The following is a 24,902-nucleotide window of genomic DNA, read 5'->3' as shown; positions in this document are numbered from 1 at the left end:
ACAATAACAAGATCATATTTCATAAATAAATAAAAGCACATGGTTGCATTTCCCATTTCTCAAATGGATTAATTGAAAAAACACGCCAAATGATGTCGACAAGTTGCAGTAACAGCTTTGGCAACAGGTCAATTTACCTCTTTTTATACTTTTAATAACTAATAAGCATGGATCATGTTAATTGGATCACAGATCCTTTTTTAAATTTAGAACAGAGACTGTGACTTAGTGTGATTCTTATTTCTGCCCTTTATGGCGGGTCTCAACTGAAACGTTATAAAAGCAGCCATCAACAGGCTTTAATTACTGACTATCATCAGGTCAAATATAAACATTCACACCAGAACAATATATACTTAGTGATAACAATATATACTTAGTGACAAGAATTTCCAGTTATAAAACAAAGCATTATATAACCAAAGTAAGAAATTTCATAACAAGCCACAGTTATTAGAAAGTATTAAACAGTTGTCATAGATACCTCCGATTCTCAGTATCTTTCACACTTGGCAATAAACTCTTATGGAATCTGAAATAAGATACAAATCAAAGAACACATACATATATAACAATCATTTTCTGTGAAATGTTGAAAAAATCCTGTTTAAGAATATGATATTATTGTATATGCATAAAAGGAACATTTATTAAGTAATAACATACACACAGCATTAGTTTGATTTAAGTTGAAACAAACATCAATTCTCAATTAGCTCATCAGTTTGTCATTTAATCAATCAGTAGAAAAGAGAGGCAGCTTAAGGACCTTCAGAAACATGATACTGACATATATAAGGAAGGAGCAACTTTGACTTGGTACCTTTTTGTATCTTCTATATATTCCTCAAAGCCTTCTTTGAACTGCTCAAGCACCTGAAAGTTTCCAAAAGCAATCAATATACAATCTGTAAGATAATTAACAAGAAAGTAATTAATTTTGATTTATGGAAGCAATGAAGTAAAAATTAAAGCACCAAATGTATTTCTGTGCAATGTTTCATACCATTATCATAATGCACTTTTTTAATATAAAGTTAAATAGGTCTTATTTTCGAATTATTAAAGTTTCTGCATGATATTTATATAGAAGCTTATACACATACCTCATATCTTATCTAACAGTGGTTGACATTAACACAAGCCAGCAAGCCCTGCACTGGTAAAATGTCTTCCTGGCTTGCTCAAATTCAGAATTTTATATAGCAGGGGTTGTTCAAAATGCTTATGCCGCAATATTATAAGAATTCAGGCATTTTCATCTAAAAGTCTTTATTGTTGACTGTTTAAGGACCAGATTCATCTTCATCTACATGTATAATTATGTGTGTTATTTTCATCATATGGAAAGGATTTTTTTAATTTCAAGTAAAAAAACTTCCATATTTATTTTTTCCTACATTTATACCTATAATCACAAATCAAAAAGTTATTATTTCATAAACATTTCAAAAATGCCAAACCTCCTCTCCACCTTTACTTCTCAGCTCTTTCTGAAGGTTCTTCTGGAACACTGCAGGCTCGACAGCTGTGAAACAACATGACTGAACTATACACTTAAGAATCTTTCAATGACAAAGGTAAATTTAGAATGACATTGAGGCTTATTGTGCATTTTGTTATTTAAAATTGGCGCCAATTGCAACAAACTGCAAAAATTGTTATGTGCATCTTTTAAGGATCAAACCCTGCACTTTCTACTCTTTAGGCGAACATTGCCAGATACAAACTCTAATTGAGGTATACTATGAATTGGGCAGTGTGATCACTTACAGAGTACATTGTTTCTGTTGCCATTCTTTAGTTGAAGTCCTGCCCTAACACATGTCTTACAGAACAAACTGCTGGACTGATGGACATCTTCATCTCCTGAACCCTTCCTCTTCTTCGACTGGGGGCCTACAGCACATAATATATGAACTTAACTATGAATATTTCAATCAAGACAGATACATGACATACACATTGAACCCAACAAGTAATATTTACACTACGTTTGCCATTCTTTCCATGAACAAATATGCCACCAATTGCATTCATATTCTGATGAACCAAACAACTTTGGAATACTTCTGATATTTCAAAACCCAGTGCAAACAGTCAATTTTACTTGACATATAATTGTCTTTGAAGCTTCTTTTTTAGTATTTCGTTTAATTATTCCATAAGAATTGATGTCTTTTTTCCACCGACACTAAGACTAGTAGGAAGCTTCACCTTTCTGATGTTCACCAGCCTTCCTTTTCACCAGAGATGTTGATTTGTCCAAAACCATGCTTCTGCAAAATGGTCCTGTCTTAATTGAAAACTGTTTTTTAAAATATCAATCAATTTGCAAGTATGTCATAAAGTATATGTGGGCAAAGTTATTTATAAATAATTTTCTTTTGTCCAATAAGAAGGCAGTATTAGTATTTCTCAAGTTTTCTAAAACACTTATTTCAGTAAATCAATAGCCATCGTTGATTTAAAGCAGGTATAAATTAATTGATATAAACAGTGACTGGCCAATCTATTAGTTCGAAATTGTGGACTGCTAAAATGTTTAAGGTTAGTATGTACTTACACAAAATAAATGGCTATGTGACTGTGTCACATCAAACCATTTTTAATTCTATTGCAACATTAAAGTGAATATTTAATAATTTCGACTATAGCATTAGAAACATCTGTACCAACATTTGGAGACATTGATCAGTCACCAGTTTCATAAAACATTTGGTTTTAAATCTATTAATACAATCTTTATATCATGTTGAATAGTTGCAGACGACATAAATTGTTGCAGGGTGGCGAATTGTGCACAACCATTACCGCTGGTGTAGCGAGAATATTGTACTGCAAAGTTCCAGTTATGGTAAGGTAAACATTTAATTTGATCATGAAAGGCTTTCGTTCATTTTGTATAAAAAATTCAAGCATTTCTTAGGAAAACGTGAATGTGATTCTATGTATGTTGGTTTTCTCTGCACATTGGTAAAATATGAGACTTAAGATAATACTGTCCTATCTATTTATGCTCTCTTGTACAACCTCCACACCAGTAGCACAACTGCTACTGTAAAATTTTGGCCACCATATTCCTTTTAACAGCTTCTGAGTGAAACCAGTCACTGGAAATAAACATCGGAATGAATACGTTCGTGTTGCAGTGATAGAAGACGAGAATACAACTAAATACTTTATGAAAATTGAAAAACACTTCACCTCTCATTGAATACCATTCAGTTCACAGCCGGAATGTTCCTCATACATAACTGAATAATGTTTTGATATATTGTCCCATGTAATACCAGCTTGCAGATAAATCCAAGACACATCAAATAACATTTCCAGTTTGAAAACTTTGATGCATTTCTTTAGAAAAGGTTTCTAAAGAAATGCTTTGAATTATAATAAACAAGAGCTGTCACAGTATATGACGAATGCCGCAAATGTGACATTGACCTTTGAACAGTGTCAGTACATTAAAAAGGGAAGAAAGTAGCAATGAAATGTCCAGTATGTCTAACCAATATGGTTGGTGCCTTTGCAAGACTACAGTCATGGCATTATGTCTTACCAACATGGCTGGTCCATTTGCAAGACCCCATTGTATTATGTCTCACCAACATGGCTGGTGCATTTGCAAGACCACATGGCATTATGTCTTACCAACATGGCTGATGCATTTACTAGACTAAATGGCAGTATGTCTAACCAATATGGCTGGTGCATTTGTAAGACCACAGTCATTTGCAAGACTAAATGGCATTTTGCCTAAAAAAAATTAAACAAGCATGGCTGGTGCATTTTACTATGCCATATCATATGGCATTGCAAGACAACACGACATTTAGTCTTGCAACATGGCAGGCGCATGGGGAAGAGTTGTGGTGTAAAGGGATACATAAGAAATGTCAAAACAATAAGTATCCCTGTAGTGTGTGTGGACTAGAACCAGCTGCACGGTTAGCTCAGTTGGTTAGAGCTCCGTGCTAGTGTTTCGGCGGTCGTGGGTTCAAGCCCATCACCGGGCATACTTTTTTCCAAGGTTTACTTTACTGGTGGCAGCGGTAAATGGCAGGAGTGCCTCCGACTGCCTAAAAGATTAATTGGGGGATGAGTGTAGTGTGTGGGGTAGAACCAGCCCCCGATAAGCTCAGTTGGTTAGAGCTCCATGCTTGTGTTCTGGCAGATGTGGGTTCGAGCCCCACACCAGGCGCATTTTCCTCCAAGGTTTACTTTATCCCTTAGCGCTCATTATTTTAGCTACATACATTTCCTGATCAAAATAAACGTTGACAGTACCTTCACTGGAACTTTTCAGGACAATTAAATCGCATAATCTGCGGTGACGGTTGTGCCACCCCTCCCTCGTGTTGTTATTATCGTTAAACTGTCAATATTTATAAATGTAATGTAATTCCGCGTACTCAGAAATGGAGAAACTTTGACAAAAAATCGCTCTAGTTGATAAATTAAGCAACAAGCAAAATCATAAAACATATCAACAACTATACGTTTATTTGCGTTTCGAACAAATATTAAATAAAAACATTATCAATTTTTTACTTAAGATGTGTTGTTTTGTTTTTCACTTCAATTTGCCGCCATTTGTCAAACGTCAGTCTTATCAAACGGTCAGCCTCAATATCCTACGCAGTGCCCTCCCCTAACATCAACAATAATAATAATAATAATAATAATAATAATAATAATAATAATAATAATAATAATAATAATAATAATAATAATAATAATAAATAATAATAATAACAATAATAACACTAATAATAATATTGTTAAATTGTTGTTGTTGTTGTTGGTGGTGTTTATATTTTTATTATAATTATTATTTTTCCCAGAGTTATTTTTTTGGTCTTTTTCGAAAAATTTATTGATATTGAAAGTTCATATACATGTGTGAGTCTGGACATAGAAAATACGATCTTAATAAAAAAAAGTGAAGTTTATTCAACTTATAAAATTATTATTGTTTTCAAATATAAAAAAAAAAGAAAAATACTTTCAATATTTGATAGTCGTGATTTTCCCCGAACAATATTATTGTTCGTCTTTAGATATTATTTTACAAAAATTTGCTTTGGTTAGACCTGGGACCAATAATAGGTTTAACTTAACAAGAAATCTAAGTGAATTTAGAAACGAAGCATTTCTTATAAGAAATTCTACGATAAATATAATATGACTTAGACTATACAGTAATGTATGACATTAGCCTCCCACATCACTATTATCCCGTTATTTCAGTTATATACCATTCACGTTTTCATTTAGATACATTGTATTTATCATTTATATTTTGAAACACTTTTCTTCTCTTTTATGTTTTATTTTTATTTATATTTCATTGTGATCTTACTAAAAGTATCTGATGACTATCATGTTTTGTCAAGAAACTGATATTAACATGTTTGGACAAAAACAATTCGTCTGTTTGTCTGTTAAAGATGGATAAATGAACAAAACTAGTTGCTGTTATGAGCAAAATAGACAGGTAAGATAACATGTGGAAAAAAATTCTGTTTTATGCATTTCGCTGCTGGATACGAATATGGCAAATTAAACCAGTTCAACTAATTCGCATTTGTTCATTTTGACTTTACACATACTTTACATATGAATCATTAGTTCATCAATTAATCAATGGGTTTTTTCAAGATTTTCACCTGCCGGGGAATACTTAGAACCCATTGTCGCTAGGAAACGTCGAATGAAAACTGATATCGGAAAATGAGACGCACATCTATGGACGGGCGATGATTGGAAGTGTTGATCAACAGAGTGGCGGCAGCTGGAGAAATTACTCATTACCTAGCATGAATCCCTAATCTTATCCATAACAGTCATGTGAATTGATCTAATTAAAATGTACAGTTTAACTCGGGTCGGATTGTGTATTGTTTTTGCCTATTTTGGAAGTTATACCATCACTTCAGCGCATGGGTAATGTTTGTTTAATATACAAATCTTCCTTCCTTCTTGTTACTACATTTGTAACCAGTTTCAGTTTAGTTTAATATTATAAAGGTGACAACAAATAAGCTAAAGCTTTTTTCCATTATGTCTAACAAATTGTACTTGAAATTTAGCTAGATATGGAAATTTTCATAATTATTCTCAGTGTTCATATTTATTTCAAAGTTGTACCATTTCTTAAAATAGTTTCTGTTGAAAAGCAGATGTAGCCCATGTTATCCTCAAAATAGAACTTCCCTTTTTAGAATTCAAGTTATCAAAATAGTTATACGAATAAATTTTAGTTTTAAATTCACCGATAATATAAACATGTGCCCTGAAGAATAAAATTTAGGTTTTGGCTTTGTTTCATCTAAATATAACACTCAGTATATTTATTCATGTATTCCCATTTACACCTTTCAGTTGATATTTCTAAATACTCGCTGCTACCAACGGATGTCTAACTCGCTATTCTTATATGATTTCCAAGCATAGAGGAAGGACATTTTACTGGCTGATGTTTTCTAGAAGTGTATGTTAGACACATGCGGTTTTTTTAAAGTGGGTAAACATGTTGGCAAATCTCCTGGTGAAATTCAAACCCATTTAGATAATTAAGCAAAATACTGGGCTATTGCCCAATGAAAGATGGATTTACAATGACTAGGAAACACACGTTGTCAACGACTTTAACTACTAGTAAATATGTGTTGTGTTTAATAATACTGGCAATTTTAGCCTTAATCAAGAACATTTGATTGCTAAAGCCCTAAGGCAATGGATGTTTTACTTTGTAAATGTCATAAGTCTGACTTAAAACAGAAATATTGTGTCAATTGTTTGAAGCATTTGTTGGTTCAATCTTAAAACATTCTGCAGACGGTTTGGGGATACACCAACTCTAAGGAGTTAGAAAGAATTCATTTAAACGCTTGTAAATATTATTAAGAGTCAAAACCAGTACTTGAGATGTATGGAGGCTATTTGTTGCCAAAAGTCCAGACGTGTATGTGTGTATTTTAGGTTTGTAACATTGATGATGTACCAGTTTACATTTTACAACCGCCAACTCATGTTTGTATGTTTACATTTTACACTGCACATTTTCATTTTTCATTGTACCAATTGGAGTTTTATTCTCGTTGATCTATTCAACAGACGATTCAGTCGTGTTTATAAAGTTGTGTATGTTAAACACACGTCATTCTGTGAATGTCACATGCCGAGGTTTACATTGCGGTGTGTAGAAGACAGATTTCAGTTCGTAGTTCTACAAAGTACATTGTATGGTGGTGACTTTTCATTCGCAGTTGAACATGTTTACGAGATGAATTTAATTTTATTTATAGATAGCTCCGCCTTAACCATGTCTTAACTCTGCCTTAACCATGTCTTAACTCCTCCTTACGTCTTTCGGAAATTTCCGCTATCACTCGGCTCTATTTAAACCAAATTATGGATACATTGGACCATGGACATTGCGAACGTTATTATGGACATTACGAATCATCTATATTATGACATTATGGACTATGATTTGGAAACAGGATGGATTATAAATTATTTCATGTCGAATAAAATAATATATGATATTACAACATGTTTTTGTCTATATAATAGTAATTAATACGCACATATGACATGAAATGAGATGTATGCAAAATGATACTTGACTCAAACACAACAAAATGTAAGTCATTAGCATTAAATTATACTTCAAGAATGAAAAGTCCCATTGTCTTATTTTTCTTTTAAAGCTGCACTCTCACGGATTGGCCGTGTTGACAACTATTTTTATTTTTTTTATTTTGGAATTAGCCAATTTTTGCGTAAATGTCTGGATACCAGTGGTATAAGACTGCTGACAAAAGATCAGATACAGTTTTTCAGTTTTACGTTTGCAAATTGATGTTTTATGGCTAAAAGTGATACTACAGTACAGTAACGTTTTAAAAAAAAAAGAAAAATGTCGGCAGTTTTCCAAACAATTTAGATCTGTTTTAGTGTGAGTAATCTTATTATTTGTATAGAAAGCATTGCTGCCAAAATCAGCCGAGTCCGGGACAAAAAAAGGTTGTCAAAACTGTCAATCTGTGAGAGTGCAGCTTTAAATTACTATAAACACTATTTTAAATTCTACCATTAGGGGACACTTTCTTTATTATAGTAATATTAGATAATTTAAAATTTACGAAGAAAAAAATCTAAATTTTCATTAAGTTGAAATTATTCATTAAGATGCCTCAAAGGTTTCTTACCTGGTAGCTGGAACTGTATGGATAAAATACACTTAGATTACAACTTCATATAACTCGTACATTATACTGTAACGAATACTATTTTATGGGTAATTAATAAAGTATTTTAATGATGAAGTCAATTTATTGCTAATAAACAATTATTACTTGCTGCTACCTTTTATACCCCACCCACACTCAACAGTCAGGGCTTTTTTTCACATTTAGGTGAAGCGGACCTAGCCCTTTTGGAGGGGAAAAATCGCGCGTTTGTTTTTCTAATCTAAGACTCACGATATCTATTTTTTCATGTTCTTGAAATCCCCCACTTGATTGTTATGGTTCACAGTAGCAGATCCCGTAATTCATAACTGGGGGACACAAGTGGGTTGGAGGGCTGTTCTTCCATCCACATGGATATTTTGTTTCAATGATGTATTGAAATTACACGTTTACACCATACATGCTTATTAAGATAGTAAATATATAACATCAGACAAAACTAGGTGGATATCATTATGATGTCCATCAAAAGTTTCGTGGATTTGCTGGAGCAGGTTTTGAACAGGGACTTGCGTTAGAGGGGCGTTACTTAGGGGCACAACTTTTTGGACATGATCCCTCCAGTGGGCATGACATTAATATGTTTAAAATGTGGGAAGTGGGGTTTAGGGGTACTCCCCCTAGAATATTTTAAATATTTTTAGTCTGAATTGGTGCATTATGGCGTAATTAAGAACTTCTTTTCTGAGAAATATTGAAAAATAAATTAACCTTTAAGTTTACTTGCGGGCCAACTGGGGGGGACACAGGCCCTACAGCTCCCCCCCCCCACACACACACTGAACGACCCGCCCATGGTCCACTTGTAAATAAAGTAAATGAACAATTTTTGCTTGCTTGGGTATATAAGTAAAAACAACTGACAGTGGCAGTATAAATCTGGATCCGTGAGCCCAGCTCAGATACACCCAACTGCAATTGACTAAATATTATGGTGATTTATAACCCATTTAGGAACATTGATCGTCAAAATAAAATAAAAGATGAAGTTAATTTTAGTTTTTATTGTGAAATAAAGAGAGAGTACTCGGACTGACAACCGGGAATTTACAGGAGGTAGGCGCATTCGGAGCTCCTCGGCCATTTTTTTTCAAAAACAACCTCGGATGTATTTGGACGGTTTACATACTCAAAAAGTGGTACGTTTAAGTCCGCTGCAAATAGATCGCGTAGTAATCTTATTTAGCAGATAAACTTTATGACTTAACTCTTGGGAATCTTAATTATGTTTACAATAAAACCCTTCACTGGCAATCAATTTAAACTGATATCAATAAATACAACTCTTAAACACTACATTTAATTAATGATATTATTCAAAAATTTACGAACTACTTCAACTGATGAACCGGCATACATCCGAGGTTGTTTTCGATAAAATGGCCGAGGAGATCCGAATGGAGGTAGGCGAAGATGTTATCTCCCTTGCTTGATTCGACGGAAATAAACGAAAGAAAATCTGATTCGTTAGCTCCGCCCATTCACCTTCGTTTCTTTCGGTGACATTTACCATATAAGGTATAGGCGAAATCGTCTATCCTTGTAATTCTTAACTTGTCAATTGACTTTTGTAAACCTGGACTTGTTGGACTGCAAATGTTCATTTTACGAATGCGAGTGTCGACTGTAGGATTGCAGTTTTACATATGCATGATTCGGCTTTCTAAATTACATCATCATATTGTTAAAGGCAAGTTATACGATCTATGTTTTAGTGAGTTTATACAAGGTCGATCTGACAAATATACATTTTGACTACTATAATGACAATTTCAAATGACAAATCAATACGAAAAAACTGACGAATAGAAACAACAAATAGCACGTCTACATTGACAAATGTAAGAGATATTTAGTACGATTAAGAAGCACATTGTGGGCGTATTTTATATTTTTTATCTCCTAAATTGACATAAAAAGTAAACTTTGACGATTTTAGAGGGGGCGCGCGCCGTATGCGCCCCCCTCTAAATCCGCTAGTGACAAATGACAAATCAATACGAAAAAACTGACGAATAGAAACAACAAATAGCACGTCTACATTGACAAATGTAAGAGATATTTAGTACGATTAAGAAGCATATTGTGGGAATTACACGTCTGGACTTTTGGCAACGAATAGCCTCCATAGAGATGCCACTGTTTATGGCAAATTAGGTAGATACCCGTTATATATTCGATATGTGCGGATATTGTCATATTGGTTTAAGGTTGCTACCACTGATGCTGTTATTATTTAAACTATATATATGCCTTAAAACCAAAGGTAGTATGCCATTTGTTTGACGCATTTTAAGTCCAATGTTAAATCTTTCGTGAGAGGTTTGGGGAAACCAAATCTAAGGAGTTAAAAAGAATTCATTTAAAGAGGAATTTTGCGCGAGGATCCTATCATTATAGAAACAGACCTTAAACATAAACTATACTCTGCAAATGCATCTGGTTTAGCGGTCTTACCTGAAAGTAAATTTAATACGAGTCAGGTATGTTTGAAGTGTATAGTAGATTTTACTAAAACAAATGTCTAAATACGTTATCCATGTCAGCGCATTGTTTATGAATCCAATGTTCCAGATAAGGATTCACCGTTCTCTATCAAACAGTTCTAAATTATATTTATATTGTTTATATAAAAAGGCAATGCATGGTAAATGAAAGGTCATGCATAGTAGACGAAAGGCCATGCATGGTTGACGAAAGGCCATGCACGGTAGATGAATGGCCATGCAAGGTAGACGAAAGGCCATGCACGGTAGACGAAAGGCCATGCATGGTAGAAGAAAGGCCATGCATGGTAGACGAAAGACTATGCATGGTAGACGAAAGGCCATGCACGGTAGACGAAAGACCATTCATGGTAGATGAAAGATCATGAATGGTAGACGAAATGCCATGCATGGTAGACGAAATGACATGCATGGTAGACAAAAGGCCATGCATGGTAGACGAAAGGCCATGCATGGTATATGAAAGGCCATGCATGGTAGATGAAAGGCCATGCATGGTAGATGAAAGGTCAAACATTGTAAACGAAATGCCATGCATGGTAAATGAAAGGTTATGCATGGTAGACGAAAGGCCATGCACGTTAGACGAAAAGCCATGCATGGTAGATGAAAGATCATGAATGGTAAACGAAATGCCATGCATGGTAGACAAAAGGCCATGCATGGTAGACGAAAGGCCATGCATGGTAGACGAAATGGCATGCATGGTAGACGAAAGGCCATGCATGGTAAACGAAAGGCCATGCATGTTAGATGAAAGGCCATGCATTGTAAACGAAATCCCATGCATGGTAGATGAAAGGCCATGCATGGTAGGGGAAATGCCATGCACGGTAAATGAAAGGCCATGCATGGTAGACGAAAGGTCATGCACGGTAGACGAAAGGCCATGCATGGTAGATGAAAGATCATGAATGGTAGACGAAATGCCATGCATGGTAGACGAAATGGCATGCATGGTAGAGGAAATGCCATGTGCGGTAGGTGAAAGGCCATGCATCGTAGAAGAAATCCCATGCACGGTAGATGAAAGACCATGCATCGTAGATGAAAGGCCATGCATGGTAGATGAAAGAGCATGCATGGTAGATGACGGGCTATGCATGGTAGTTGAAGGTCATGCATATGGTAAATATTTTATTTTAGCATCTACTGAAATAATAACTCGACATGTATCAACAGCATGCACCAATAAAAAAATATTTACCATGAACAAATATATTCTATGGGCATTCAGAAAACAACATGTACACTTTCCTTCTAATGTATTCAGTTTTTGAAATCTTCGTATACTATTTGGTGAGAATATAGATGACAATAATGTACAGAACAGTGTTTTAAGAAAAAACAACTGAATTTCCAGATATAACATACGCACGTTTGAACATACGCATTAACGCCATCTCATGTTGGTTGGCGCTAAGAATTACCATCAAATCCATAAATTGGATCATATGGAAAATACCCAGGAATCTCACTCTAGCGAGGCGATGTCATAATCTATAACCAGTCTTTTACTTTGTTTTGCGTCAACCACTGTTACTGTGGAAAAACTTGCAAATAACCTCAGCGGCCAGCTTCGTTCAACATACGACATTGGAAATTTGCTATAATCAAAATTGTACAAGCAAACAATTTCTCCGAGTCTGCGTATCGGCACCGCCCATTGAATAAGTTGCTTTCACTATATTTGTTGACCGGAACAGATGGCGCCGGCGTTGGAAGCCAAACGAGAACCAGATGTGCCCGTCCGAGGACACCGTGACGCACGAGTGTTTTGAGCTGACCACGCAGGACCGCACGTGCCTTGTATCCGTGGTAGAGGGGTGTGATCCTGGCATTCTGGACTTTTGTGTGTAAGTGCATGATACTTCGGCATGTTTAAAACATGATACAAAGCAGAACTTTTAGTATTCACCACTGAATAATAAAACTCTTATATTTAAAGAAGTTTATATCATAAATGACGTCGACATCAATAAATTTATTCACTATATATTAGGGATGGCAACGAGTACCCGAGTACTCGATCTATCGTTCGAGTACTCGAGTACCAAATCGCTACTCGAGTACTCGGAAAAAATTAAAAAAAAAGTCTATAAAAATCACCAAATACACGATTTACAGACGAAGTATCAGATCTGTTAGTTGCCAAGAGGACAATTCACCGTCCCTCTAATCCCCGCTGTGTATACAATTGACCTTAATAAATTAGTTGTGACTGTCAACAAAGGGCCCTTATTTCCTTATTCACAATATACGTCATGAATAATACATGTATACACGATCTTGCCTTACCCGAAAACAAATTCAATTTTCCGAGTACTCGAGTACTCGATCGAAAGAATGTCCGAGTACTCGAGTACCAATTTTACTACTCGTTGCCATCCCTACTATATATATATATATATATATATATATATATATATATATATATATATATATATATATATATATATATATATATATTTATATATATCATGGTTATAACGTGCTATTACTTGTTGTTTGACGTCATGAGTAAGTATCGTATCGTTGAAAATATGATGTTCCTATATTCATTGTTAAATATGATTTTTTTTTTATATTCCCATCATTAGTCTGCAAGCGATACGGTAGTCCTTATTTCACTCTAGTGCAACACGGCCATATTCCAGTACGATTGCGCGATGTTTGAGTGACGTCAAAAAACGTAATAGTCCGTCATTAAAGATGTAATTAATTATGTTATACCGTGTCGTCTAATAGGTCGTAGGTAATGTATACAATGAAATGGTTATTATTACTGCGTTTTGGATGTTGTATTCGACTCTGATGGACATCAGCAGATTTTGATTTCGCTCGAATGGCGCCTCGCGAAATCCGAATCTGCACATATCCACGCGAGTCGAATACAACCTCCCGTTATATAACTACCGTGCGGATTTATTCCAACTCTTTTCACTTATTTATTGAACGAACGTTGTCCTTGACAACATGGTATAAAATGTAACGTCATTTTCAACCCTCGTAAGTAAAAGAATACACTAGTTATACCAAAGTGCTCGTGTATAATCCTAATAACTCGGGATGGAGTGCCGTACCTAGTCTATCATTTATTTTCCACCTCTTCAGTAACTAAGGGTGTATCGGATGGGTGGCAGTAGGCGGACATTCAACCACCTGTGAAAGTTGAAATCATAAATGATTTATCCTAGTACTTAATTATTGCCTATCTACAATTTCATTGTTGGTTGTATTCTATATAATATCATGTCCGCGTGTGTGTCCGTTCTGAAGTCCTCGTGTTGCACGTGTTTCAGGTTGCAGGTGAGATGGGAGAGCGTGCCATGCCTCATGTACACGTGCAGTCTCCTTGGTTGTTGCGCGGGGTACTCACCCAACTTGTTGGGCAACTGTGTGGAAGGTATGGATTGTTGGCTGCCATTGCTTAAATTAGTTAGCCATGTATCGCTGGTGGTCGACTATCGTATGGGAGGTTCTGTGTTTGTTTAGCTGATACGTATTTATTTTAGCGTAGATCTAGAATAACTATCGAGTCGGGATTCCTGTTTTGGAATAACCATAAATTGTGTCCTTTTTGAGATGCTAAGAGAACCTGCCATGGCAGGGGACCTCGTGGATGAAAGGCGTACATCTATATCACAGTGCTGATGATGGCGAGTTTTCGTGTATTCAATCGATAAGATTTAACCTACATTTTAGCCATTGAAATGAATTAATCGTTAAGAACTGAAGAGGACAAAGTTAACAAACATAACAAACATAACGTTATAATTTTGTCTCCAACCTATAATCTAAGGGCGTTTTTGTTGATATCAAACAACATTCAGTTTTGGTTCTACAGGTGATGGCGGTTTGGAAACCTGTTTCGAAAGTTTAACTTAAAGTAACGAATGCATGGTTTTGTGTACAGTTTCAACAACATGGTGGAGATCTGCATGTAGCATTTCTTTCTGAATTTCTTCAAAACAATGATATCGCAAATGGTATTTTGCCTTTTTAAACTAAATAGTGGTCCAACACGTACGCGTGTGGGATCACTGTCCACTATGGGTTTTTTAAGTTTACTAGTTCTTTAATGGAACGAACCTAAGAAAACGCCCACGGAAAGGGTTTCGATAGTTTCATTTTACATGAAACTGTTACAACAAGTACACAGGTCGTGAAACCGATATAAAACCAAAACCAGTGTACAAAAATGCCCCAAGTCAGCTGGAACATATTCTGCAAAACTGGACTGTGACTTTCTCGATCATACATAGAGTTTAGATAATAATTATGTACTGACAATAACTACGACTTTGTTTCATCGATGTTTCAATAAAAATAGGACACCCATTTTAATAATTTCAAAATTATGAAAGTATTAACTATAGAAGTCACTAGTCACTATACTAGTAGTCACGATAAGAGAGTTTGGCTTTCAAGCAAATTATTTCTATGTAAGACACATTTAAAAGAGAAAGACTTGAAACAGGGAACCAAAATAGTTGTTAACAAAAAATACTGATTATATACAAAGAAATCCGTAATTAATGTAGTGACAATAAAAAAAATATATTATTAAAAATTATTTGCTAATTTGTTTCTGCGGATTCGATTACAAGTTATGGATAATGATGTCTAAATGAAATAGATATTTTCCTACACGAATACAAGTATAAATCGACGCAAGTAAAAATAAAAAATAAACTATATTTTATCAACACACATATGGACGCAATTCTGGTTCAAAGCCTTTCGGACGGAACAGGGGGTGTCACAATGAAAGAATTACTGCTTAACACAAAACAATCTGTGTTTTACGTCAATATAATAGTTCTCCAAACCTGATTCGGGTTCCCTTTTTCCAGACGGAACGGAGGGTTTGCTGTGTGAGAATGGCGGAAAATGGAACGGGACGAAGTGTGAATGTCCAGGCAGATTTTCCGGACGGCGCTGTGAAATACGTGAGTCCAAATATACGTTGACATGGTTTGTGTTTCAAATGCTCACTTGCGTTTTAGAATGTATTGCTAACAACACTGTCCTTTTTATGCCCCCACAAAGTGGCGGCATATAGGGTTGCCCTTGTCCGTACGTACGTCTGTCTGTCTGTACGTACGTACGTCCCGAAGATTGTTTCCGATCTAATTCTTGAAAACCGTTTGTCCAATCCTCACCAAACTTTAAACACATGTTTGTGACCATAATATCTTGATCAAGTTCGATAGTCATGGAAATCGCTTTAGTCATTTAGGAGTTACGGCCCTTTTTTGCCAAAAATACTTCAAAAATATATGTTTCCAATCTAATTCTTGAAAAGTATGTGTCCAATCCTCACCAAACTTTACATACATGATTGTGACCATAATATCTTGATCAAGTTCGATAGCCATGGAAATCGCTTTTGTCATTTAGGAGTTACGGCCCTTTATTTGCAAAAAAAGACTTGAAAAATACGTCCCGAAGATTGTTTCCGATCTAATTCTTGAAAACTGTTTGTCCAATCCTCACCAAACTTTTAACACATGTTTGTGACCATAATACCTTGATCAAGTTCGATAGCCATGGAAATCGCTTTAATCATTTAGGAGTTAGGGCCCTTTATTTCCCAACAATACTTAAAAAATATCTTATCCGATCTAATTTTTGAAAAGGATTTGCCCTTGTGCAGATTATCCTGAATAATCATTATGGCTTATTTTCTGTGACAAAAAATCGAAGTGGGGGCATCCGTGTCCTATGGACACATTTCTAGTTATGTTTGGAATAGATACCAACGACATCATTGGAATACTTTATTGGCAGGGGCGAGTCCGGGATTTGACGTAAGAGGATGCGAACCGATATTTATTTGGTTTAGATGTTGGCAGAGGGTGGGGTAGGCAGTGCGTTTTTCTCATATACAAAATATGTAAACTTGGACGATTTTAGCAAACAACATATCAACAAACACTGAAAGGGAAATCATACAATTAAAACCATTCCTTCCAGCGGAATGCGAGGGTCATTGCGAGAACGGGGGCTCGTGTGGCCTGGTGAACGACGAGGCTGTGTGTATCTGCAGTTCAAGCCGTTTCTATGGCGACCACTGTGATATAGGTACTCATTTTTTATCGACACCTTTGACGTAAGTTTATAATAGATTAGCATTCCTGTCTTTGAAAGTAACAGATGGTTACTGTATGGGAACTGTATGAAATTAATGTGGGTAAGCTGCAGATTAAGGCGTTTCTTTACAGGCCGGTCTGATGTGCATCACACGTTTATAATTATCAATGCATTGCTTTATGCATTGTCGTTTTTTAAACGGTGACCCCTTTATTCAAAATAAATACATACACATGTATAACAAACATAAATATTGATTGATACTTTATAATGCATTTGCAAGTATTAATTATTGATAACACGATTGTAACCGTGTAATAAATGGCTTAAAACGCAAAATATGAAACGATTGGTGAGTGCTTTAAGTTTTACTGCGGTCTGCTATAGTCTCATAAGGTAGAAATATTGTGTTCTTTGCTCATTTCTTTCCAATCAAACTCGGTATCCTTCATAAGAACCATTATGTTCGACATTTATTCATCCTTTTTGGAAATTTTAAACTATCTTATTGTTATTATTGGTATTGTGGTAAATTTTATTTGGGAGTAAGAGCAGCATCGAAATGATGGTATTCAGGCGTGACGTCACGGTGCAAATTAAAATACGGGGACTGATGTTTTGTCGCAAAATCTTGCGTCGAATTTGCACGCTCAGTGACCGCTAGAAATGAAATAGTATTAAAAAAACCCGGCTAGTTACGGGCACATGCATCTGAATCATTGTTTGTCACTAAAATATTGTTTAAAACCATTCTGGGTACATACAATGAGATAAACAACACATCTGAAGATATTTAGTGTCTTTGATATACAAAAAAGAAACGCAAAAAGATTTTAATGACAAACAATGATTCAGATGCCTGTGGTTACGGGGGGAAAAAGAAGACTTAATTAATATGCTCACATTTTGAAAACGTGTTATATATGACAGTGAAGTGTGGTGCTGGCTGTGAGAACGGCGGAGAGTGTGTACATGACGGTGTCCTCGCCACGTGCAGGTGCCAGGCCGGTTTCCAGGGGGACAGATGCCAGTACTGTAAGTCATCGCTATATAAGTGTATTAGTGTATCTGTCATGTATCAATTGCTTCAATACCCTACGATAAAATGAGCTCTTTTTACATGGCTCAACCAATGCAGCTTGCGATTAAAGTCACACCCCAATCTTGTTGATACTGATTACAGCTGTCAATCCCCGTTGCCCACCTCTTACCCGACATTCTGACAAGACCTGTGACCCCAATAAAAGCATGTGTACCAACGATACCGACTGCATGACTTCCGGTGACGTTTGTTGTTTTGACGGCTGCATCGGCGTGTGTCGCCCACCCGATGTGCCAAGCTGCAGTCATAACGACAAGGTGTACCCAGCCGGAGACGTGTTTACACCTTCAGCTTGTGAGGTAAAGTTCGCTTTCATTTGAAGACATTTCTCTGACTAAATATTTCGTGGTACAATATACATGTACAAGGACGGGGTAAATCAAACCATTATACCTGTATTAAACCTATATATAACCTGTTTACAAAAACTATATCACCATGTTGCTAAAATTGCGTAAGGTTGTACAAATAATGCGGTTGTTTTGTTGTTGTCGCTGCTTCTGGTGCTGGTTCTGTTGCTGTTGCTGCTGTTTGCTTTCTTCAATCGATTTTTTTTATTGAAAGCAGCTATTACTTGTTAAAAGTATGGTAGTCACACAACAGCTATAGAGCATATTTATGTCGTTCTTTATTTTTTGCAGAGGTGCGTGTGTCAGATGTCGGGCGCGGTGAAGTGCACAAAAATGGAATGCAGGAATATGTGCACGGGCGGGGTAGAACCCGTCCTGGTGGAGGACCACTGCTGTAAGATCTGCCCGGGTAAGGGAGATTTTAATACAATTATAATACTTATTTCAAACCAATTGATTGTTCCGGCGTAGCTAGATCACAGCCAATAGTGTCTTAGATCGGCCGTGGTATGCTGGATTAAAGGTCATGACCCGGGCCGAGTTTTTCTTTCGTTTTATATTAATAAATAAATGAACAAATATATTAAATAACAACAAAATAACCAAATATGAATATAAAGTGAAGACCCTGCCCAACAGTGCATACATGCGATACAACTTGGATATATAATGTAGTATATAATGTAGATTGATTTTCTCTAGTAACACTCTCATTCATGCTTGCAACAACATTAATATTAGTTTTGATCAATCTGAAACATTTATCTTTTAATTGTAATGGTAATGAAGAAATATTGAAAGACAGATATTGACCAGAAGTACATGCTTTCCATTTTTGCTGCAGGAAACGATTCCAGTGAAACTGAATGTAAGTGTTTTAATATTTAGTTCCATTATTTGTAATTAATTTACAATTGTTTGAAACTGTTATTTCATCCTGCAGTTACCGTCGAAATATCGCCGATTTTGATACCGTTGGAAAAAACGACTGTAATATAAAACATGACTTTTGAATATATCTATATTTATAAAGTCTTTGAATAAAACAGGCTTAGCTCTATTGTAACAATAAATCAAATATACCACGTGTATCGCTCTATTGTGAACAATAAATCAAATATACCACGTGTATCGCTCTATTGTGAACAATAAATCAAATATACCACGTGTATCGCTCTGTTGCTTTACATGTCAGTAGTAGATCACCGGACTAACCGCAGGAAACCAACTTGTCTCCAAACCGGCAAGTGAGTCCCCCCCACCCCCATAACACACAACACCACACTCTCGCGTAACATCGTGCAAACAAAAGCGATTAATATTATGTTGTTATAACTTGCTTCACAATCTTTGAAAAAACCCAATGACATTTAATTCTAAAGATGATACTAAATGCGTTAAATTAGATCTCAAAGGCTCCAGGGTGATTTTAATAATGCATATATTTATGCTATTTTACAGCCTCTATGTTGTCCCCAGCACCGAAGTTCATCAACTGTCCGGAGCGATTCATTCCCGTGGACACGCCAGCCAGTGGGAAGGTTGCAACTATGGTCGACCTTGGACTGACCGCCGTTGACGCCGACGGAAACAGATTAGACGTATAATCTATTAGTACATTATTTCGTAAATGCTTTGATACTTGGGAGATGGTAGGGGAGTGCCCTCTTAAGCAGTGAATAAAAACATTGGTCATTATATTGGAATATTCCCCAATAAATATATAATATTGAATGCTATATGTTCGACGAAATACAGTTTTAGCTGGCCCGCTTGCTTGTAGCCAACTATCACGAAAATTCATGTGGTAGTATTCTACTGTTTGAGTGAGACAAGCTAGCATGCTATTGTTTATAAATTCAGTGCAAGGGATTATCCCTTGATATGTACATTTGTGCCGTTTCAGGTTATGTACAGCGACAGACATTTCCTGCACAGCGGCACGTCTGACGTGAGACAAAACGTACACATCGTGACGGCGTTCTCTCATTGCGACCCTCTCGGGCGCCGCGCCATGTGCCACTTCAAGGTCATCGTCAGAGGTGAGGGTTTGGCAATATTTAAACAGGGTCGCTCGCAAATAATACCGAAAGACTATCAGCATGGTTTATTTATTTTTAGTTCTAGTAAAATTTAACAGGTTAACAGATTCCACCAGACTTTTAATGAATTCCAGAAAGATGAGACATATCTACCAACGAATGAAGTACTCCAAAGTGGGTATTAATCGCACTATTACAATGTGAGATATATACCCCAGGTGGCAGTATCAGTAAAGGATGGGGAGTTCTTTCCTTAGAATTAATTATATACAAATTCATATTTGATGAACACCGTGCATGTAATGTTATAAAACAAAATCACCAATCGTGACTGATACTGCCACCCACTTGATGTATATAAACGTAACAATGGCGGCGGGTCCGTGGTCCAATCGTAACATACTGGAATGTCTATGTTTAGCCACTGTCCGCCCCACTGCTGTAAATACTAATCGTCTTCCGGGAGGAACGTTTAGTGGGGGTCTGTAGGACAGTATTATACACTGAAGTACATTCAAGATCCAGCGTCGCTTTAACCAGGGTTACATTATGGCTGTGCACTATGCACTACGACGTATCAAGACTATTACTATCTGGGGTCACTGGGGTCGACTCCCATGGATAAGCCATTGTCGTCGTAGAAGAAGCGCACATCTCCCTCTTGCAACAAGGCATTATTGGAGCACAACAGGAAATAATAGCTACCTGGTAACAGAGTTGTCACAGTAATTGCATAAGTAACTGAATTATGAGGCAAAAATCACCAATCACAGTGTTTTAAATATGCTTGTGTAATTACGACGATGGTTTTGTTTTGTGTTTAAGTTTACGTCTTAAAGATGCACTATCACCCAAAATAAGAGTGAACACATTTAATACAATTGTTTAAATATACCAAAAAGAATGAACAAATGTCGAAAACAAAAAAAAACATATGGAGGATGTGGAGATTAATTTGAAAGAAATGTGCAGAAAAAACGGAATTGCTACCTTTATATGAGACTATAGTAGATCGCAGTAAATCTTTTAGCATTCACCAATCATTTAATATTTTTGCGTTTTCAGCTATAAAATACACGGTTTTAATATTGTTTAAAGTAATTAATATTTTCCATAAGTGCATGATTTAGTAAATATTTGAGGGTGTATCAATCAAAATTTATGTTTATTTTACATGTGTATGTATTGATTTTGAATAAGAGTGTCACTTTAATGACAATCTTACAAAAACAAAGACATGCTATTGAATTACTAGTATGCAGAGATGATCGACTAAGTATTTTGCATTCCACAATATCAAAAAGAAAATCAATGTCCAAGGTGTTGTTTCTAGTTCCAATCTCGCATGATATTGTCAAAGAAGTTGCTTATGAATTAAATGAACTTTTCATCTACAAGTTTTAGTACAGTGATTTCTAAAGCAAATGATTAGTGCGATTATGACGAGGCTGGTCATATTGCGGGTATTTGAAAGTCCCGCAAGTTCGGTGTTCTAAATGTATATTCCCTGACCTGATTGTTTTACAGACTGTTAGACAGTCCTTTGAATCTGATGTAAGTATTCGCATCGCCGACCGTGTTTCTATACAGGGGTATGCCATTCACGCTATTAAGCAAGCACTCTTTTTTAATAATCGTCTGTTGCAGATCCCCATCCACCCGTATTCACTTCCTGTCCCGCCGAAATATACGCCCTGAATACAGAAATGATCACCTGGCAAGATCCCGACGTCACGGACAATGTCGGAATTGCCCGAACTGTTTCGGACGGTAGCGAGATTCGGGACCAGGTTTTGGGTGTTGGGGCTTATCCCGTAAGCTACATAGTCTGGGATTACGACGAGAACCAGGCTATATGCGCCTTCCTGGTCAGAGTATTTGATGAAAGTAAGTCAGTCCTATCATTGTTCTTGTCAGTTTTTTGCTTTCTTCTTTATTATTATTACTTTTTTTACCCTCGGTACCGGCTACCACATTAATTGGAGAAATTTAATGAATTGCGTATATTTGTATTTGAGCACAATTCATACCAAATGTAGATGTGAATAACATAACACTGGTGGTGATGGAGAAATTATGCTTTGCATTGATGCCTCTGTTATCCTTGTTCGTTTTCAGACATGGGCTCAAACGAAATGCCTTCACAATTGACGAAAAGACTTGATGAAGGGCTTCGTCTATCAACTACCACAATACGTAAGTGTGGGGTTTCCATGTGACGAATGTCTAAGATGCTTGGACAATGTCAGAAAGTATGGTTAGGAAACAATTATTTTGAATGGCATGATTATATTTCACAGTTGCATTTTTCATGAGATTCCCGTTTGATCGCCATTTTAAGTTTGCGAGGTTTTCACTTTGAGATCTTTTTCGGAATCAGACGCGCAATAATATAAATTGCCAGCGCCAGGCAGTCCATTTTATACTCTGTTCTCAACAGAATTAAAGTTTATTTTTCTGTTTAAAAATTATTGAATGGCATTATGTTGTTGGTTACAGTGGGATCAGCTATCGGTCTGTTGTTGGCCGTGTCCTTCTGCGTCTGCTTCCTTGTACGCATGCGCAAAATGAGAGCACAACTCGCTTCCGATGAAAGCAGAACTAATACCACGGAGTTCTCCAATTCTATATACGCGATATGCTCGCCGAATGGCCAACACACGTACGCTAATGAGTCCAAGATCCCCAACCTACCGGACTATTCCCCGCCCCTCAACCCACCCTCATATGACCAGATTGACCAGTACGATGAACTGGGGGCGTTGCCCGTTGAAGACCCGCCCATTTACGAGGAGATTCCCAGTAAATCAGCACAGGAGCCTTTCTATGAGAACATTGACGACACAGGTCACAATAACGAAGCATTCTCCCATACGGATTTGAAAGTTGAGTACAGGAAAATATGAAATTTTGAAGAATAAAGTGTTTTATTGTGTTCGTGATTCAGTGAGTCGAGTTTCATGATCATTGTCACCATTCAGCTTTTGTTTAGACAACACTATGCTACTAGCTTAGTGATTTGCAGCAGCAGTTTTTCATTTACAAGAAACATTACATAACCATACTGTGGCAACTATAGAAACATGTCAAGCAGCTTTACCATTACAATAACAGTTGTACAGGCCTGTGCCTGTGACAGCAGCCAAACAATTATCATGTCATTTGTTAATTCAGCGCCATTAATTGACATTTTATGTAGTTCTTACTCAAGATGCCTGTATCCACACCTTACTGGCCCAATACCACAGTTATCTGCCACTCGAATGTTACTAGACACTGAATAGTCTACATGTATGGAATATTAGAAACGTTTCTAACTGAATGAAATGCTGCTAGTAATATTCCTATATAAGAGGCTTAAAAACATATTTTTACAGGAAGAATGAAGAGATTTAATGAATTTCCTGAAATGTGGATGTTCAAACCATATTGACAGGCAACCACCAAATGCGGACTAGTGCAGGGGGTTGTTTCTTGCAACCAAAAGTCTACATGTGGATGGACGGTCAACATGGTGTTTACTTAACATTTATTTTGTTTGTCTGGAGACATTTACCAGGGCATGTGCTTTATTTATTTATCCAGTATGTCCTAATTATTGTTTAGAGGAACATATTCAGCATATGAGACCGTGGTTAAATAACTGTGGTATAAAGCCCAAGTATTGCTCAAGGTTTAACTGGGTAATATTCCGAATATCGGAGACTGGGACTGTTCGTGCCTTGCAGTTTAATGTGTTTCAAAACTATAGACATATTCATGTTTGATATATGATTCTCCGCATCAGTCAGTTCATGTGGACATTCAGTGAAGTGTTCTCCCGACATTTTCACCAAACATGTTAACAGTGTGAATATCACAAGACCTCATAAACTCACGTATATCATGACCCATTTTATTTTAATATAATGTGTCGTACCGCTGTAGTCTATACCACTTGTTTAGTCATGTTCCTTGTTTTCCCCCATTATTTATCCATTTTCAGTAATTCGTCCAAAATTTTAACAGTAATTGTTATTTAAATTATAATGTGCCTTTCCTAGATTAACCATACCTATGCATTTGAATAAAAATGGCGTGTTAAGTTTTAACCAGGGCATTTGGAAAAGTAGTGAACTCCCAACACTGTTAAGAATTCTTGCCTTCATGTTGCTATTATATGTTTGATCATTTTTAAAATAAATATTGTGCAAAAATGTTTTGTTGTGGTTGAATACTACATGGTTTATACTAATTTAGGGCTCAATATCGGTTGATTAAAAAAAAATCATATTGTATTGTTTTACGTGCATTATTACGTTTTAAACGTAAGTTAAAGCCAGTGGTTAAGGTTTTCCATTACTGTTTTTTTTCTTGACTTTCCCAGCATGGATTTGTTCCCCCACTAAAACCGCGAAAAACGGCTTTAGCATTCCATATTTGTAAACATCACCTCCATCTTAGAAATTTTGAGTAACAGGTTCATGGCTGAGAGAACTTTTTGCTTCAAATCTTGGACTGCAATGACCATTAAATGTGACCTTAACCTTAAGTTAACAGCA

General features: G+C 36.2%; 2 protein-coding genes across 4 annotated transcripts in view; one reads left to right on the top strand and one right to left on the bottom strand.

Moving 5' to 3' along the window:
• LOC128218374 (Fanconi anemia group D2 protein-like) overlaps positions 1–4,605 on the bottom strand; it is a 42,438-nt gene extending 37,833 nt beyond the window's left edge. The window contains exons 1-6 of one of the 3 annotated variants that reach the window (XM_052926032.1): positions 4,555–4,605; positions 2,218–2,296; positions 1,774–1,899; positions 1,464–1,528; positions 824–876; positions 485–532 (exon numbers count right to left, since the gene is read on the bottom strand). In XM_052926032.1, coding sequence (XP_052781992.1) covers positions 485–532; positions 824–876; positions 1,464–1,528; positions 1,774–1,899; positions 2,218–2,275 — 350 coding nt within the window. In that variant the 5' untranslated portion in view covers positions 2,276–2,296; positions 4,555–4,605. The other 2 variants (XM_052926033.1, XM_052926034.1) reach the window with 2 other exon arrangements.
• A 1,193-nt stretch (positions 4,606–5,798) lies between these two features.
• LOC128217752 (uncharacterized) lies at positions 5,799–24,549 on the top strand. The gene is made up of 14 exons (XM_052925116.1): positions 5,799–5,949; positions 12,478–12,627; positions 14,074–14,177; positions 15,628–15,723; positions 16,751–16,858; positions 17,798–17,902; positions 18,051–18,268; positions 18,611–18,728; positions 19,164–19,187; positions 19,781–19,920; positions 20,226–20,361; positions 22,009–22,248; positions 22,480–22,557; positions 22,861–24,549. The coding sequence occupies exons 1-14, from the start codon at positions 5,873–5,875 to the stop codon at positions 23,265–23,267; spliced, it is 2,001 nt and encodes a 666-aa protein (XP_052781076.1). The 5' UTR covers positions 5,799–5,872; the 3' UTR covers positions 23,268–24,549.
• The last annotated feature ends 353 nt before the right edge of the window (positions 24,550–24,902 follow it).

This window comes from Mya arenaria, chromosome 14, assembly GCF_026914265.1.
Source record: "Mya arenaria isolate MELC-2E11 chromosome 14, ASM2691426v1".
Lineage (NCBI taxonomy): Eukaryota > Metazoa > Mollusca > Bivalvia > Myida > Myidae > Mya > Mya arenaria.
Note: the sequence above shows the minus strand (reverse complement) of the source record. Positions and strands in the feature narration are given on the sequence as shown.